General features: G+C 39.3%; 1 protein-coding gene across 2 annotated transcripts in view; it reads right to left on the bottom strand.

The window, feature by feature from the left end:
- LOC115379092 (kinesin-like protein KIF20A) overlaps window positions 1-19,435 on the bottom strand; it is a 55,893-nt gene that overhangs the window by 23,970 nt on the left and 12,488 nt on the right. For both annotated transcript variants that reach the window (XM_030079772.1, XM_030079773.1), the window contains exons 4-10: window positions 14,387-14,525; window positions 6,331-6,515; window positions 6,066-6,159; window positions 3,973-4,140; window positions 3,119-3,230; window positions 2,973-3,035; window positions 1,000-1,146 (exon numbers count right to left, since the gene is read on the bottom strand). In XM_030079772.1, the coding sequence (XP_029935632.1) occupies window positions 1,000-1,146; window positions 2,973-3,035; window positions 3,119-3,230; window positions 3,973-4,140; window positions 6,066-6,159; window positions 6,331-6,515; window positions 14,387-14,525 (908 nt within the window). The remainder of the gene's footprint in view (window positions 1-999; window positions 1,147-2,972; window positions 3,036-3,118; window positions 3,231-3,972; window positions 4,141-6,065; window positions 6,160-6,330; window positions 6,516-14,386; window positions 14,526-19,435) is intronic.

The raw sequence follows: 19,435 nt of genomic DNA, 5'->3' as shown, positions 1-19,435 counted from the left end.
ACTCTTGAATGGTAGTTTGTCAGAGAAAAATGTTTTGCTGAGCCTGTAAATTGGCTGCCAACCTCTGAGCAGTAGCCGTCCATTCTTGTGTTGACTGGTTGCTAGTGTAGTTAGCATGCTTGGTGGAAAAGTGCCATCTGATATTGTATTCTTTGAAAACCACAACGATTTCTTGGCAAATAAGACATACAGCCTTTGATCGTACTTCGGTGAAAAAATATTTAGTTGTCCATTCCTTGTTAAACACACGGCACTCTTCTTTTCTTTAGTCCACTCATTTTTACAGAAGGGCTACGAGATCGCTTCCGCTGCAGGCTCCGCTCGAATAAGTCAAGTCAATGTGTCTGACGTGCACCATCTGGTGGAGTCAACTAAAACGCCGGGTATTGCAAGAAAAGGCTCAAATGAATGCAGTCTTAAATATAATTTGGACAAGTCTGTACCAATATTTGGCAGGCCGGATTAAAAAGCCCAAAGGGCCGTAGTTTGCCCATGCCTGATCTTTTCAATTCTAGATTAGATAGATAAGATAGATTTATTTTATTGGTCCCAAACTGGGACATTCTTATGTTACAGCAGCATCAAAAGAAACATAAAATAAAATTAAATATAAATAAATGTAGAAATATATACAATAAATATAGAATAAGCATCAGCACAGAAAGCCACAATTGTAAAGGGGGAGGGGAGGCATTTATCTGTTTTAACAGATAAGTATCAAGCAAACTGAAAAGCATCTTTTCAAACAAACTGAAAAGCATCAGTTTTAGGTTACAAAATGATTCATTGTAATTTCTATGGTGTTCTATGGTTCTGTGGTGCCTTTTTTGTTTGGATTACATGTTTTAGGCAACGCATCAGCTACTCTTGGTTTTAAAAATGTTCCATGTCAGATAGCTATGAACACTGCTATTGCGCTCAGGTTATTTTCACTTTTCCATATGGCATGATTGGACAGGTTTTACCAGAAACTGTTTCACACATTGTGCCCAGCTGTACCTGTCAGTCTGATTGTTCCGAAGGGCAGTGATGCACTTCCCCAAAATGAGCAGAGAGTTGTTGATGTTCCCCGCCTCCTTTAGCCTCTCTCCAAATGTGTTTGTTTTGTTGCATCTTTCCGAGCCAGCCAAATCACACAGAGAAAACCTGAGAAATACAAATCAGTTTCTATCACTTATCTGTTGGTTGTAGTACCCAGAGTACAGAAGTCACACCACATGTCAGAGTTCTACTGAACAGTTATCATCAACTTTCCAGCTTATGATACCAGATACTGAAAACACTGTCTTGAGGCATGGATCCATCAGGACTGGACTGAAGTCATACCAAAAGTGAAACATTCTTTATCCTGCTGATGTCATCAGTGGGGCTTAACAACTGCTGGCTTAAACATTTTAAGTTAATTTAATTTTGTGGACATTGTTGAACTAACACATTGGTATCACTTCATTTCTTCAGAGTAAAGAGTTTGTATATGCTAGTAACATTGTTAGTATAGCATGTAGTTTCTACTATTTGCAGTGCATCATTCAGTAAATGTACAAACTAAAGCAAATGGATTTTGTTTATTTATATATTCAAATCAGTATGTTCATATCGCCTTCATCATGATACCTGCAATACTTTGACTATTCAAAATGATAATTTAGGATCTCTAAATGCATGTTACGCAGAATGAGTTATATCTCCAATTACAGATAGGTATTAGGTAATTTAAGTATAGGTAATTTAATTAAGAGTAGTTGCACTTCCAGTTTGAGATATCTACATTATTGTGACCATTCATAATTCAATATAATTACAGTTCAACATAGCTACGTCATCTTGACCTGACAAAACTTGATGTAAGATATCCTAAAAAAGACAGTTTAGATATCTTTAATTGTGGAGACTTAAAAGTATCTTGAATTTTAATTATGATTTATTAGAATTAAAATGCAGGGATTGGAAATTCAAATTACAGCTGCTCATTTAATTCATGATACCTGCAATGTAAATTCCACATCTGCAAATTAAACAGTAGATATGTTAATTCAACACAACATACATACAGTAAGAATGACAAAAGTAGTTTGAATCTTACAAGTCAATATAATTACATTTATCTAAAACTAGCATTTTGACTTGTCAAAATAGAATTAGATATTTGTATTGAATATCCAGTCCATAAATGTTAAAACAGCATGCCATAGTGTCAAACCAGGTAAACATACTAAAACTTGGAGGCCACATCCACATGGAAAACCTTTTTTGAAAACTTTCTCTCCATTTTAGTCTTCCATCCACTCTAAGCCAGTGTTTTCCACCCACAAAAACCGTGAAACTGAACTTTTAAAAAACAGTTTCCAAGATGTGGTGGGCTTTTGAAAAGCGGCATGTCACCACTAGTGAAGTGCTAGTGTGGATTTCTGATTTACCCAGATTAGTGTGGACATTGCCAAAACAGATTTTTGACAACGCCCCTTTCCTGTTGTGTGGAAGGTGAAAAGGAAATATAAGATAACTGATATCAGTGGGGCTTATTTGCTTCTTTGCTTCCCACTCCCAGCAGAATGCTGACCTCACACAGGTGCCACTTTGATCCTGCAATTATTTTCAACACCTTGTATTCATTTGTGACTTTCAGGAGGAGCTCAAGCTCCCCCTCTGTCTATATAATCCACTTAGCCTTGTTTTCATCATCCCGCTTCCTTTTCCTGTCACTTTTGGACATTAAGACGTTTTGAAGCGGATTGACTTGCATTTGTAGCTAACTCTGGGATGTCAACAATCCGCTGCAGTCACTTCTCAGCTTAGTGTATGCAATTTTCCAATCTCATGTGGACAGATTTTTAAAAAAAAAAAAAAAGAAAAAAAAAAAAAGAATTCCATCTCTGTGCAGGCATGGCCGAAAATACCTTCTTAATGCACAGTGAACACTACTCACTACTCTCATGACATTCACAACATTCATGGTGTTAAAAGCTACTTACTCTGAGACTCTCTGCACTGTGCTACCATCAATCTTCAGTAACTTCATGGTGAATATGCTGTGGCTGTATAAAAGCAAAATCAGTTTTGAAGCAAGGAAATCTCAACTATGACACCAACTTAAAAAAAAAAAAAAAATGCAATCTGCCTTCTGCTGGAGGACTGGTTCATCTTAGTGGCTGCAGCACTTCGATTTCTGTTTCCAAAACGTAGAAGTTTGCAGGCTTCCTCCATGTTTTTGATATGGATCCACTTAAGATCTGAAATAAAATTAAGTGTTCTAATTAATGAAAATAATATTTAAAATATTTAGTGTCAAGCTTTTAAAATGCAATGTTGGACAGTTTGCCTCAGAGTTACACTAATGTATTTGTCTGGAAGATTTTACATACTTAGTACATAGTTAAAAAGGAAAATATTAAAATAAAGTATTTAATACTCATTTACAAATTGGTACACACGTTTACTGTGCCATAATCAAAAGTAAAAAGGACTGTTAAACCATTTGTTTTTTCTTTTTCATTTCAAGTGAATTGGTTTTCATTTTGACATGACTGTTTCATATTACATCACAATCAAATTAGAAAACAGGCAAATAATGAGTGTGGGTTGCATTTTATTGTCATCCACTAGGGGAATGCTTTGATTTAAGTTAGTTTTTTTTTTTTTTTTGTAGGGGAGTCAGGGCGTGCCGTACTGTTTTGTTTGCTGTAAACTTGTGGGCCGGTAAAGCTCATTCAGTTATTTTGGGCTCTACATAAAGTTGGGGAAATTTGTAAATGCACTTTAAATGACATAGCTCTGTTTTACCTTCAGTATTGTCACAGCATGTTCCCTAGCGCCATTTAATTATGGCATAGTAAATGTGTGTATCCATTATTGAAAATACAGTTCTTTAGTTTTTAATTCCATTAGGCATGCTAAATCCAAAATGCATCCCCTGCTCCCAAGTAGACTGAACTAATTGTTGCACACTGAACTAAGACTGATTACTTTTCACACCTCTAACATAAGTGTCTCCAGCAGCATCTTCACACACACGAAGACCAGCTCGTTTCTTGGACTTTGAGCACAAAGGAGGTTGCAGCAGATCATAAACACTCTCATTGTAGATTTCAAAGTATGACACCCATAAAGCAAACTGGCTGCTGCCTAATGGGCTGCTCACCACTGGATGGGGAAGACGGCAGAGGGAGGGAGGGAGGGAGGGAGGGAGGGGGAGAGAGAGAGAGAGAGAGAGAGAGAGATGACAGGTGAGCAAGAGAATGGAAATCCTGCATTACAATGCTGTTATCATTTTCCTGTGGAAATTTCCACATGCAGAAAGGTCTGGGTGGTGAAATTTGATTTCATTATTGTGTTGGCTTTCAAATTTTTTGAATATTTTTTCAAACCTTTTTCACATTCAGAGGTCTGGTTCAATGGTGATTCTAAAACAGCAGCTTTTGATATACACTACTCACAAAAAGTTAGGGATATTTGGCTTTCGGGTGAAATTTCAGGATGAACCTAAAATGCATTATAACCTTTACAGGTGAACTTAATGTGACCTTCTGTAAACTTTTGAATGCACATGTCCAACTGTTCAATGTTTCAGTACTTTTTGCACAAGTTGCTGTTCTCTAACAAGGAGCTTAACGGCAAAATTCACATCAGGTGTTTGATGCTCCAGCTCATCGAGGTCGTATCATTAGGGAATGGCTGCTGGAGACTGGGGTACCTCAGATGGAGTGGCCTGTACTTTCTCAGACCTGAATCCCATAGAAAACCTATGGGATCAGCTGAGTCGCCGTGTAGAGGCTCGGAGCTCTGTACCCCAGAACCTCAATGTCCTGAGGGCCGGCCTTCAAGAAGAGTGGGATGCCATGCCTCAGCAGACAATAAGTCGACTTGTGAACAGCATGAGACGTCGTTGTCAAGCTGTAATTGATGCTCAAGGGCACATGACAAGTTATTGACACTGACATTTTTTGTTGTGGTATATCCACCACTGTTGTTGGCTTTTGTTTCAAGAAATTGTTTGAGATGAGGAAATCACTAGTGCATGCTTCTACTTAAATGCCCTACTTTCATGATATAATATCACTGTAGCGTGAACTTTTTAAGTTTTCCATAAATTTCACCCAAAAGCCAAATATCCCTAACTTTTTGTGAGTAGTGATGTTGAAATTAACTTTTACTACGCAGGCATGTTGTGTAGACTTCAGTTCACCTGAGATCCTGATGCAAGTATCCAACATTTTGGTGCTTTTTGTATAGCTATTTACAAAGAAACATGAATATAGCTAAGAAAAAGCTGGATAAACTTAGTGTTAAACTGAACAGTTATTGAATAATGGATAGATAATGTAATGTATACAGGACTTACAGCACACTGCCTTAAAAAAAAAAAGTGATTTTGCATGTTTAGCTGAATATCTATAAAATGTATATACTTCACGTTTCTGCTAATATTGTGTATTCCAGAACAACAATATAATTTTTTCTCTCTTTTATCCAGCCATTGTTTTCCATTCATTCACTATGATATGAAAATCAGCTTTCAGAGATTTCAGACTTTCACACCAGTATTCCATCATCACAATAACATACACATTAGTTTTCCAAAAGCAGCACTTTTGTTTTTTGATGACTCGAGTGAAACTGGCTCTGCCAAAAAGTAGTCCAAAGAGAAGCATTTGCTCTACACAGCCCATTACTAGTTCAGTGGTTTGACTGGCAACAACTTTGTTGGCTACAGAAAATGTACTCAAGTTCCTAAGATACTTTTTATGATTTTTTTTTTGTGTGGAAACTACACAGAAAAAGTACTAGGAAGACTCCAATTATTTGTGACTGTCAAGTTTCTATATTTATAGAAAGACAATCAAATCTGTAATCTGTAATGATTTAAAATGTATTCAAATACAATACTAAAGCAAAAATGAACCCAAGTCAAATTATGGACTTACTGAATGACAGTAGTATGAGTAAATGTAATCTTACTTTCATCCCTGACTGAATGACAGCTGTGGTTTGTCAAACAGAGTCTCTCTGTCATCCTTAAAATGACTTGGGAAATATATTCAACAGTGTGTTAAGCCACTGTGAGCTACCTGTTTGCTCACAGGACAACGAAGAGAAGGATAGACCGATGGCAGGGGAGGACAACGAGTTTGAACCACCACTGCCTCTGACAGGATCACAATCCTAAAACAGGACAAAGAATGATGTGAGTACTGTGAGTACTGTGAGCAATACAACTCTGTGGTTCAACCACAAAATATTAAGTGTCAATTGTTCATTTTGTCATTACAACCAAAGGTAACATCAGCTGATTTCACGGATTACATAAATGATTTGGCTATAAAATCCACTCACTTCTTTGAATGAAGCAAAAATGGCAGTCTTGGCACTCCTCTCCTGCTTAATCTGGTCTGGACCCAGACATTGAGCATCGTTCCTCAGGTATGGCTTAAGGTCCATTGCCTCATACTGACGACCTGCGATGTACTGGAAGGTGGCGTCCAGCACTTGTGGCAATAAACCTGGCTCTTTGGGAGTTCCTAGGAACATATTTCACCAGCTAACATCAGGGAGGAGCAAATCATGTGCCATGGAGGGTTGAGAGACTGTGGACGCGGACCCGAACCCAAACCACCCCCTACATCCTCATACTGTCCCAGACTCAAAACATTTCACTAAACGCTGAACAAAGGAAGCATCTATACAGAAAGATGGAGGAAACATACAAATACAGGTTACTTTCTCAAATCCTGCTACTTCCCCACACATCTGTTCACTTGGCGTTAAACATTATGGAATGCCATTTTAAACTGCAGAATGTTTAGTGATTTGTTGTGTTCAGATATTGGCTGCATGCATGCGCCCCAATGGCTCAGTATAGAGCGTGTGCCGCATAATATTACCGTGAAGCCAACAGTAGCCTGGGTTTGAATCTGGCCCAGACCCTTTGCTGCATGTCATCTCTCTCTTCCCCTGCCCTGACCCTTTCATGTCTCTCTCCAATGTGATTTTCCAATATAGCAGAAATGCCCCTAGTTGGGGGCCTAATGGCAAAATAAGGGTCATTTCGCGCAAATTCATCTACAAGCGCCAAATTTGGCACAGATGTAGCTGAAGGCATACTGAAATGATTCAGCCAGGGCGCCCGAGCCAGAGACCCCTGAGGTCAAGATGGCGGCCAAATCCAATATGGCCGCCGTCTGAAAAGGGATTCGGCTATAACTTTTGAACCAGATGAGATACAAATACAGTCTTGATGTCTATTTTACCTTTTTTGAGCATGGGAAACCCATAAAAACACTTACATTTGTGATTGGGTATATCAGGACCCCCAAATACCCTAAATTCAATATGGCCGCTGTCCAAAAAAAAAAAAAAAAAAAGAAAAAAAGGTTTGGCAACAACTTTTTAACCAAATTAGCTGCAATTGAAAACTTAATGTCAATTTAAAATTGTTAACCATGACAAACACACAAGGATGCTTAAATTTATTATTGACCATGTTTAGACCCCAAATGTAGGCTACACATTTACAAGAAAGCAATTACTTGCCAATTGATACTTTCACAATATTCCCACAAAATTTCTAAATCGATAAAGTAGGGAATATCAGACAACAGGGAATAGAAGGTATGTCAGAATTCCAGTCTAGATTTGGCAAAATATTAAGCAAATTGAACATAATTGAGAATTCTGGTTGACTGTAGATGTATGGAGAGCTCCATGGACACATACAGTAGTGCTACTCCATGCCAGTGAGCAAGATAGACAACAACAGTGAACGATGAAGATGGACAACAACAGTGTCTAGCCAACCATTTCATTTCCTACCAACTTCCTCCTTCATGTAAGTAACCAGGAGTACTTTTCTGAGCAGTGTTTTATTCTGAATGAACTACAGGGACATTCCTGCTCATGAGATCAGAAAGGATCTTGGTCCTCAGAAGTCACTGGCCTTACCACTCCTCCACGCTTTAACAGGATGCGACACAACCTCAGCCTTCCTGGGCCATGGGAAAAAGACTGCATGGGCAGCTTGGGAGGCAACACCAGTTCTCACAGAATCCCTGGTACCCTCACTTCAGACCCGGAACACATCAACAATGATGTCCATGTACAAAGACTGGAGCATATGGTTGTCATCATGTACAGCAAGAGCTGTGGTTCCAGCCGCATTGATGAAGCGAGACATCACCTTTTCACAACTGGTACCAAGTCTCTTGAAAACCTGCCTCCCACCCAAGCTGTACTGATACAGCACACCAAAAGGGCACTACTGCAAGCCAGCTTCTTCTGGAACCAAGCAACCACTGTGCAGCAAGCTATCCCAACATTCAGTACATGGGGATGGCATAGGGACTAGGGATGAGCATTTTCAGTGATTTCAGTATTCGAGTACTCGAATTACATTATGAACGAGTAATCGATTACTCGTGAATTATATATTTAACCATAAAAAAATAATAATTACGGGAGGTCCATACTTAACATCAGTTCCAGTTCTAGTGTTTCCAGTCGGACACAGACCTCCCCGACATGGCCTGTTGTTTACTAAAAAGTAGCTTCTGGCTGTCAGAGAACATTATTAAATTATAATAAACCATTCATGTAACACTTTAAACCAAGTGCGATTCCAAATGCGTTATTGAACAACCGCAACAGGTCCGTCAATCACATTGTTGTAACATTCAGCTGCCAGACGTCACAGTGGTATGGACTTCTGTTCTGTGTCGCTTCACATGTAACTGTCAATCAACAGCCTAAATCCACGGTTTTCTGACGCATAGCCAGGGGGGTCCGCGAAAAAATTCACGGAAATGTAGTTTTTTATTATTAATTTTTTAAAAACTTTTTGGGGGGAGGGGCGTTAAACTGTGAAATAAACACTGTGTTTGTTTTTAAGTGTCCCCCATGACTGATTTGGGGAGCTTACTCATGTGATTACACATCAGGCAATCTGGGGCCTATTTCATGAAAGGTGGATTAAATAAGCCAGGATATAAACCAAATCTAGGCTTGCTAAAGCCTGCCCTGCACAGCCTGATTTATTCCGTTCCACTAAAGCCAAGTCAGGCTGAGAAGGAGCGACTTTAGCGAGTCTGGATTGTGAAAGCCAGGCTGGTGCGCGATCACGCCTCCCTTCCAAAGACCAAGCCGGTCGATCGTAGATTCCTTGAATGTGACCAATCAGAGCGAAGCAGAGGGCTACGTCACTCAGTCTGGACGAGACTCAGCGCCTAATACAAACACATGAGGAAGTAAAGGAGGTTATTAACCGTAAAGGCAATGAAATCTATATTCACTTATTTATTTAATTTTTCATTTTCTTTTCGTTGTAGCCTACCTATTTGCTATCTGCTTTAATCTGCTCTTGCCTTTACTGAAGTACTTTGGGATTCTGCACTAACATTGATTTTATATTTCCTTGCCTTTTTTTCCCCTATATCTTTGATTTATGTATGATAGAAAAATGCCATAGTTGTTTATCTTATGCCTTCTTAATAAATAAAAATAAACTACAACATAATATTTATGCATAAACCTTTATTTTTAAAAGAGATTTAAATCACATTTAACTACTGTTTAAAACTCAGAAATCACAAATCAGAAATTACTTAGACATCTCACATTTATAGATCCTGAGGTTTTTTGTTCCTTTTGTTCCTTTCTCCACATTGTTATTTGTTGTTCACTGTAAATCACTGTAATTTCTTTTGTTATTTTTATACTTAAGTGTATTTACAGCAACGTCTCTACTGAAAAATGTGTGTTGCCTTTATAATTCATGTACTTGATTTGACTTTGATCTAATAAAAGCAAAAAAAAAAAAAAAAGAAAACGTAAAGGCAATTAAAGCAAGGGAGAAAGCATGGCAAAGTGTTGGCGACAAACTTAATGCATAAGTCGTCCAAAAATATATTAGCCTATTTATATTATTATTATTTAGTCCATAAATATATAGGCTAAGCAGTTGTCAACCTACTAATCTCCAATGCTATAGGCCTATTATATGTGCTCTATCTATCACTCTATCTATCTGCAGTGCCGTGCAGTGTCACAATTGCATGGCAATACCAATTAAATGTGTTCTTCCATAATTATGAGAGACTGAGAGTGACAATGATTATATCACATGAGCCACTGTGAAACAACTATGATTCATGGTCACACACTATTAGAGTAATATAATTAAACTGATTATATCTTAATGCTTTTATTTTCATTTTATTTGAATGTATCATAATTTGAAATTAGTCCATATACTAACAGGTGTTGAATTAACAAAGTCATTGGTTTACAGTTGGAGTCACTGATTAATAGTAATTTCACAAAGTTGAACAACAGGGCACCGGATTAATTTAAGCTTGACTTCTAGCCTGGTCCGGAGCAGGCTAAGGCTTAGGCTAAGTTTCCATGGTAACTAAAGTGGGATTACTTTCATGAAACCGAGTTCAGGCTCATTATAGCCAGGTTTACTGACCAGGTTAATCTCGCAAGATAATCCACCTTTCATGAAACCCATTAATCCCTAATCCTGGCTAAATTAAGACAGGATAGCTGCTAAATCCAGGCTTAAAGCCTAATCTAGATTTCGTGAAATAGGCCCCAGGTATGACACCTCACAGGCGCTCGCACGGCTTCACAAATAACAGCAACAACAAACACTCAAAGCGCCTCTGTCCGTCAGTGTCTAGTCAATTCTTCTGGTACACAAAGGGTTAACAGCCGGTCTCTGCTAGAAGTCCCGCCTCTAACCTAATATCACTCATCGATTGGCCTTGCCGTTTCTTGCTAATGTGTGATTGGCCGTCCCTGCTGTCACTCCATGTGGTTGTAAAAAAAGTGCTGGAGGACGCGCACAGCGGAGTTTGTTTGGCTGGTTGGCCAGCAGCCATGCACACGGACTGTTTTCTTCACTGTTTATTTCATCAGGTGGCAGTTAGAACAATAGTTCAGCATGCTGCTTTGAAATGAGAGCTTTTATCAGGCACATTGGCCTGTTGATCTTCTCTGTTCTGATATCATCACATTGGCGTGTGGTAACGGGGCTAGCGGTTAGCTGGCGTTAACAGGGCAGATGATGTGATGCAAGGCTGTCTGTTTGCCGTCTCCGCTGTTTTCTCCTTGTGCTTTAAACACATGTGGTTAAGCATCGAGCTGGTATTTATGTAATATACAAGTTTAACGCCACATATCTTGCACTGCACGTTATCGACGTCCTTTTTGTCAAACTATTTCCACACATCACTCCTCCTGGTCTTGGCTGACATGGTGCATGTAACGGCAAATGAGTTGCAGCCAAAACCAACACACTGCGTAGATGCTCAAATAGTAAAATGTTACTCGAATACTGATGTCAGCGACGAGTACTTGAGTAATCGTACCCATCCCTAATAGGGACTCGACAAGCAAGACTTGGGAACTGTACTGGACCAATCTTGCAGACGCCAGTAAAGCTTGCACCATTCTCCTCCACTGTAGCTGCAAGAAGGCTTGTAGAGGGTGCTGCAAATGCTCAAAAGCTGGAGTTCATTGCACTTCTGTATGTGCATGTGAGGGTGCCTGTACTAACAATTGTGGTGGAGACGAGTGATCTGTGCATGATTAGGATAATTCATGTGAGAGACACCATGAAAATCAGAGAGAGATAATAAGAAGAATTCCTGTTGTTGCTGTTTGTTGTTATGCTAAGCAACCCTTTGTTTAACTGTTTTGGACAATTTGACAATTTTATAATTCTTTTAATAATTTTACCTTATACACGTGGACAAAATTGTTGGTGCCCTTCCCTTAAAGAAAGAAAGCCACAATGGTCACTGAAATAACTTGAAACTGACAAAAGTAGCAATAAATAAAAATTTACTAAAAATGAACTAATGAAAATCAGACATTGCTTTTTGTTGCACAACCTTTTGAGGCAATCACTGCAATCAGGTGATTTCTGTAACTCTCAATGAGACTTCTGCATCTGTCGACAGGTATTTTGGCCCACTCCTCGTGAGAAAACTGCTCCAGCTGTCTCAGGTTTGAAGGGTGTCTCCAGACAGCATGTTTCAGCTCCTTCCACAAATGTTCAATAGGATTTAGATCAGGGCTCATAGAGGTGTTTTTAGCTGTGTTTTGGGTCATTATCCTGTTGGAGGACCCATGACCTGCGACTGAGACCAAGCTTTCTGACACTGGGCAGCACATTTTGCTCTAGAATTCCTTGATAGTCTTGAGATTTCATTGTACCCTGCACAGATTCAAGACATCCTGTGCCAGATGCAGCAAAGCAGCCCCAGAACATAACTGAGCCTCCTCCCTGTTTCACAGTAGGTACAGTGTGCTTTTCTTTGTATGCTTCATTTTTGCATCTGTGAACATAGAGCTGATGTGACTTACCAAAAAGCTCCAGCTTTGTCTCATCTGTCCAAAGGACTTCTCCCAGAAACTTTGTGGCTTGTCAATATGCATTTCGGCAAATTCCAGTCTGATGAAGTATGATTTGCTTTCAACAGTGGTGTCCTCCTCGGTCGTCTTCCATTATGTCCACGTTGGCTCAAACAGCAACGGATGGTGTGATCTGATACTGATGTACCTTGACCTTGGAGTTCACCTCTAATCTCTTTGGAAGTTGTTCTGGGCTCTTTGGTTACCATTCGTATTATCCGTCTCTTCAATTTCTCATCAATTTTCCTCTTGCGGCATGTCCAGGGAGGTTGGCTACAGTCCCGTGGACCTTAAGCTTCTGAATAATATGTGCAACTGTAGTCACAGGAACATCAAGCTGCTTGGAGATGTTCTTATAGGCTTTACCTTTAACATGCTTGTCTATAATTTTCTTTCTAATCTCCTGAGATAACTCTCTCCTTAGTGGTCCATGTTCAGTGTAGTATACACCACGATACCAAACAGCACAGTGACTACTTTTCACCGTTTAAATAGGCAGACTGACTGATTACAAGTTTGAAGATACCTGTGATGCTAATTACAGGACACACCTTAGTTTAACTTGTCCCTATAGTCAAATCATTTTCAATCTTTTCTAAGAGTACCATCATTTTTGTCCGGGCCAGTTTCATTATTTTGTTTTTCAAAAACTCTTTGGGCAAATTGAATCATAGGCAACTGGACTTGTATTTGTCTTAGGAAGACGTTTCGCCTCTTATCCAAGGGGCTTCATCAGTTCATGCGCATCGGTCTTTCCAGTCCACACTAGTCTGATTTTCATTAGTTAATTTTCAGTGAATTTTTATTTATCACTACTTTTGTCAGCTTCAAGTTATTTCAGTGACCATTGTAGGCTTTTTTCTTTAATGGAAGGGTACCAATAATTTTGTCCATGTGTGTAAATACTGCCTGGCAAAAATAATTGTGTCTTATGATTACACTTCTAAATGCAAACATGGGTTACACTGAAAGCACTTCAGTTTTATGAGGAAATTAATCAACATTGAGAAAAACCTTCAAAGTTATAGTAAAAAAAAAAAAAAAAAAAAAAGACAGTCTTGAAAAGAATAGAGGGTCCAGATTCACACAAGCATAAATATAAGAATACCAATGGACTTCCCATAGTCAGTAAACACAAAATAGACACCATAAAGTCTTTTGTAGCTCATTTGATTCAAAATCTGTAGCTAAAACCCTTTTTCGAACAGCGGCCATATTGGATTTTAGAAACTTGGGGTCCTGATATACCCAATCATAAATGTAAGTATTCCTATGGGTTTCCCATGGTCAAAAAAGTTAAAATAAAGTGTGTGTTGAAAGTATCAATTGGCAAGTGCTTTCTTGTAAATGTGTAGCCTACATTTGGGGTCTAAACATGGTCAATAATAAATTTAAGCATCCTTGTGTGTTTGTCATGGTTAACAATTTTAAATAGACAAGTTTTCAATTGCAGCTAATTTGGTTAAGTTGTTGCCAAACCTTTTTTTTGGACAGCGGCCATATTGGATTTAGGGTATTTGGGGGTCCTGATATACCCAATCACAAATGTAAGTGTTTTTATGGGTTTCCCATGCTCAAAAAATTAAAATAGACATCAAGACTATTTGTATCTCATGTGGTTCAAAAGTTATAGCCGAATCCCTTTTCAGGCGGCGGCCATATTGGATTTGGCTGCCATCTTGGCCTCAGGGGTCTCTGGCTCGGGCGCCCTGGCTGAATCATTTCAGTATGCCTTCAGCTACATCTGTGCCAAATTTGGCGCTTGTAGATGAATTTGCACGAACTTTGCCATAAGGCAAACACCTAACCCTAACTACCAGTTTTGTTTTGTTTTTTAAGTTATTGGCTATCTGTGAAGTTTGAGAGTAGTACGATCAGAGGAAGAGAACAAAGAGCTTTTCTATACCAGCAACAAATATGTCTTCAAATGAATAAACCAATCCTTGACTCCGAAATGTCATGTCATGTCTACCTTTACCTAGGATTGTGTATGTTTTCCCAGCATTGGTTACACCATAGCTGAATATCAGTGCATTTTTTCCATCCAAGAACTCGGACACTTGGCTCTTGATGGTGTCTTGAAACAGCTCAGCCTGTGTTGTCTCGGGTCCAAAAATCTAAAAAAGACAAGAGGAAAAATGTAATCCTGTATTAAAGAATGAATAAATCTCAAAACCAAATCTCTAAAACCTGACCCATAATGGAGAAAAATGGTGACCTGGTCATTGGTGGCAGGTTTTTTTCACACTTGTTGCACCCTATTACTGGTGACATCACCCACCACCAGGGGTGGACTGGCCATCGGGCACACCGGGCATTTGCCCGGTGGGCCGATGTGCTAAGTGGGCCGACAGTCCCCCGACACTTTTTTTTATTTATTTATTTATTTTTTATTATCATTGAAATAGCTGACCGTAAGATCAGTAGATCAGCGGCCCGATTGACACTGGGCTGGCCCAATCACATTGCTAAACAAACCCTTTTGCGTAGTTTGGTCCCGCCTGCATAATGATTTCGGCAAATAAAGTCATTGCAAGAGTTTGTTTACTAAGCACCGGGCCGGCCCTTGAGACATGCTGCTCTGAGGCCCATTGGTTATTTTTCTTCACTGACACAGGGCTGGCCCAATTATATCAGGAGCCTGTGGCTCGGTGCGCCGGTGTGCAGTGCAACACGGGTCGAACGTTATCTCATAGGATCTACTGAGATGGAGAGAAAACGCAAAAGCGGCGCAGAGAAACTGCGAGAAAAAAAGCGGCTGTCAATTTTCAAACCGATCGGACTTTTTCGCTTTTTTGTAATTTATCAACATGAATGAAGAACAAGCCCAAACAATACCACAGGAACACAATTCCCGATGGTAGAGCGGATAGTGCCCCCGTCTGCCATGCACGAGATCTTCGGTTCAATTCCCCACCCGGACAATAGTCAGATTTTACTTTATTACCTCACTTTGTTGTTAACCATGACAGTGAAGTGATTCTTATCATTCTGCCTGTCACTGGCTAGATGACACACACAGTGGCATTTAGGGTTTCTGTAATTTTCATTTCTGTACTCTTTTTGTGAATTTGTAACCCAGGTGCTAAATTATTATTATCATTATTATTATTATTATTTTGCCTTGTTTTGTTTTGGGTTTTTTTTTTTTGTTGTTGTTGTTGTTGTTTTTTTTGTTGTTTTTTTTTTTGCCTTTTTTAATGCCTTGTTCTAACTTTATGGGGAGATATATATAGGCTACCAATCGAATCAGATTCAGATTTAAAGGATTTGTGTGGTATACTTTGTTTGTCGCCATGACCTTCCTATGTACAGTTTGGGCTCATTCTCCATTCATGTTGATAGGCACCTGCACTTACTGATCTGAAATAGATGCCCAAAAGGTGTTCGCCAGTTGTGGCCTGTTCAGTAGAATAAAAAAGTTCAATTCCTATTCATCTACTGTCTTTTATTGTTCCACTATAGTACTATAGGCCAGTATGATTGGGGCAGCCAAGTAATTTGACATATTTGAACAATTTCTTAAAAAGCAACGTAATAGTTACTTTTCCTGGTAATTAATTACTTTTTAGTAGAAGTAACTAGTAACTATAATTAATTACTTTTTCAAAGTAACGTGCCCAACACTGCTGATGACAGCTAACTAATTGCATGGCATTATGGTTTCAAAGAGTTGCACAGTTGTTATACACGTTTAAGAGAGCAAAAAGACTGGAAAGGTGTGCATTATCGAATGTGGTGGGCCGGTCTGGTCCAAAATGCCCGGGCTGATTTTTTGTCCCAGTCCGCCCCTGCCCACCACCAAAGCCCAGGCGGTCATACTTTTTCCCATGAGTGGTCAAGTTTCACAGAGGTTTGGGGCTGTGTTAACCTTTAAATGGATTCTTCTAAAGATAAAAAAAACAATTACTACATTCATAAAGTTGGCCTGGACTTTCATCCCATGCCCTGGTGTCAGCCACATTAACCAATCAATTTCCTTTTCCAGGCTCTAAAGGAGAGCATTATTCCACATATGGGTAATTTCAGCATGAGATTAAATGTATCTCAAATTGTAATGCATATCAAGCTTCTTTCATGTTATACCACAAAGTTATCACATATTTCACATTGTATCAAACAAACCATTATTTCTGTCTGGACCAACACTTTTCTTACTTTATTGATATCATACACAACACAAAATGTGAAAACTGTACTGCTGAAAATAACTAATTGTCTTTAGAATATTCAATATCAGACAAAACAAATATACATGCACATAACATTTAAAGGCCCCATGCTGTACACTTTTCCAGGGTTCTATTTTAACTGTTATATCCCTGCAAGATGTATCTGTGGTTTTGAGTACCTATGGACTGCTAAATATAGTTTCACAGCTCCTCTCTCTTGCCTTTCTCCAAGAGCTCTGGCAGCACGGTTCGTTTAGCCAATCTGAAGAGAGAACCAGCATCTCTCCACTGCTTGGCTGACTGTTTTCTGAGTGACATATGGTCGGGCCAATCGCAGGCAAGTAACTGAAACCTACGCTGCTAAACAGTGCTAACTGGTAAACAGGAATTATCATCTTATATAGATCTATAGGATTGTCATGGCTACCGCTGAGCGTGCTGTTGTACGACCATACATGTTTGAGCCCGACTCAGATCCCGAACCACAAACGGCAGGAGAAACCGAACTACCTCAAATCCACTTATTACAGGATGTTTCAGAATGGGAAGTTATGTTTGTTAAATGTTGTAACATTAACAAGCAAATGTCACAGTACGGGGTAACGCTAATCAAAATAACAATGTCTGGTAAAAGGTAGTGTGTTTTTGCAGAAAGAAGAAATGATGAAGAAATATCACAACTATATTCTTCTTGAATAGAGAAGAACAACCTGACCTGATTCGCGGTCAAATGATCCTGAAAATGGAGGCGGTTAAGCAAACCTTGAAAACTCTGTCGGAGAAGATCGACGGAATGGTGACAGAAATTAACAAAATTGATGGACTGGCTGAAGATGTAAAGAAATTGAACCAACTGCTTTCACTGAAAGATCAGAGAAGTGCAACCCCAGCAACACTGGACTGTGACTGCGAGAGCCCGGCTGTCCAGTGGAAAGGTGATCCAGCAAGGGGAGAGTGTGGATATGCAACGTATTCTCATGAAACGGTTCGTATGATATTGTACGAAAAATAATGCACAAATTTTCGTGCATATTCCTACGAATTTCCAGCAGCACGAGCGATCAGCGCGCCTGCGCGAGCCCCGAAGCGAGAGCCTTAAGAAAAATGGCGGACATTCCTTTTATTCTCAGTGGAAAATGCAATATTTTAAGATAGCTTATGCATTCAAATGCGTTTTGATAACATTTCTAGCGGGAAATGTGCATTTTATTTCCAAAATCTTCGTTCAGTTAGTGTATATAATGTTTACTTTGTTAGTTATTACGAAGATTCTTTCAGGTTTCTATCGTTGCTATGGCTGTTGCTATGGACGCTGCTACCACTGTCGCTGATGTAGCTTCCGCTCGGAAGTATTGTCCTCACTGACTGTCACCGTGGAAATCTGGGGAGGGAGGCGTAAGGTTAACCTGCTCTCACAGAAATCCGTGAAATGAGTGCAGCAACAAAAAATGGCACAGACATGGGGTCAACATTTTTGGAAAGCTCTTGACCTCTACTATCATGCCCGATGGCAAACCAATAGGGGGCGCCACTGACTAGTGTCAAAACATGGAAAAAACATGATTTCACTATCTTAAGAAAAAAATAAATAAAATCTGACCAAACAGGCGTTCTTCCCACACCCAAAAACTATAATGAAGATTGAAAAATTAGTGATCACAACATCACATAATAGACATAACATATTAGAACTACAAAACGTATGGCGCAGGACACCTCTGTGTGTTGCAACTCCACGCAGATTGTAGTCCTGGTACGCCTCTTCCGGGTTAGGGGAAAAGTTTTGAAATTAGGTTTAGAAAACACACATACGGTAGTTTTTCAACACCAAAACTATAACCTTAACATGTAGCCTATGTTTATATCACGAATAAAGATGTGTTATGAAAAATAAAAAAAAAATATATATATATATATATATATAAGTCTTTAGTGCTATTTTGACGTGTTTCCGCTGTTTTTCCACCCGCTCTGTTTCGCTGACTGAAAGGGTTGTGTTCAATGGCGTAACATATCAGCATATTATCAACTTTCATGCACTTTATTACACTTTATTGACTTTATTGATGAAAGTCAAATCAGACACGTCGCTGATAAACACTAGGATTATGGGTAATGTAGTGCTTCTCCGTGATATGACATCGCAAATAAAACGTGTTTTCTTAAAATAAAGTTGATATTATACAGGACTTGTGGACTCGGCTGAGGCACATGCCATCGTTACACATCCTCATAGCTCGTGGTAAGTCTGCCTTGGATGGTTACAACGTTATGGCTAATAATCAGACCTTTTTCCGGAATATCGATTAAATTTGCACTTCCGGGATCTATGAACCACCACCCACAGCGTGACGTCACGGAACCTCGCTGACTTTCAGTGGACACTGTTTGTGTGGTGATCACACGGAATTAAAACCATAGAAATCGATTAAAACAGGTTACATGCGAGGAGCACGCAATGCGTTATTAGGAGGTCATGCTCATTTCACGGATTTCTGTGAGAGCAGGTTAACCCCACGCCTCCCTCCCCAGATTTCCACGGTGACAGTCAGTGAGGACAATACTTCCGAGCGGAAGCTACATCAGCGACAGTGGTAGCAGCGTCCATAGCAACAGCCATAGCAACGATAGAAACCTGAAAGAATCTTCGTAATAACTAACAAAGTAAATATTATATACACTAACTGAATGAAGATTTTGGAAATAAAATGCACATTTCCCGCTAGAAATGTTATCAAAACGCATTTGAATGCATAAGCTATCTTAAAATATTGCATTTTCCACTGAGAATAAAAGGAATGTCCGCCATTTTTCTTAAGGCTCTCGCTTCGGGGCTCGCGCAGGCGCACTGATCG

The sequence above is a fragment of the Myripristis murdjan genome, chromosome 20 (assembly GCF_902150065.1).
Source record: "Myripristis murdjan chromosome 20, fMyrMur1.1, whole genome shotgun sequence".
Classification (NCBI taxonomy): Eukaryota; Metazoa; Chordata; class Actinopteri; order Holocentriformes; family Holocentridae; genus Myripristis; species Myripristis murdjan.
Note: the sequence above shows the minus strand (reverse complement) of the source record. Positions and strands in the feature narration are given on the sequence as shown.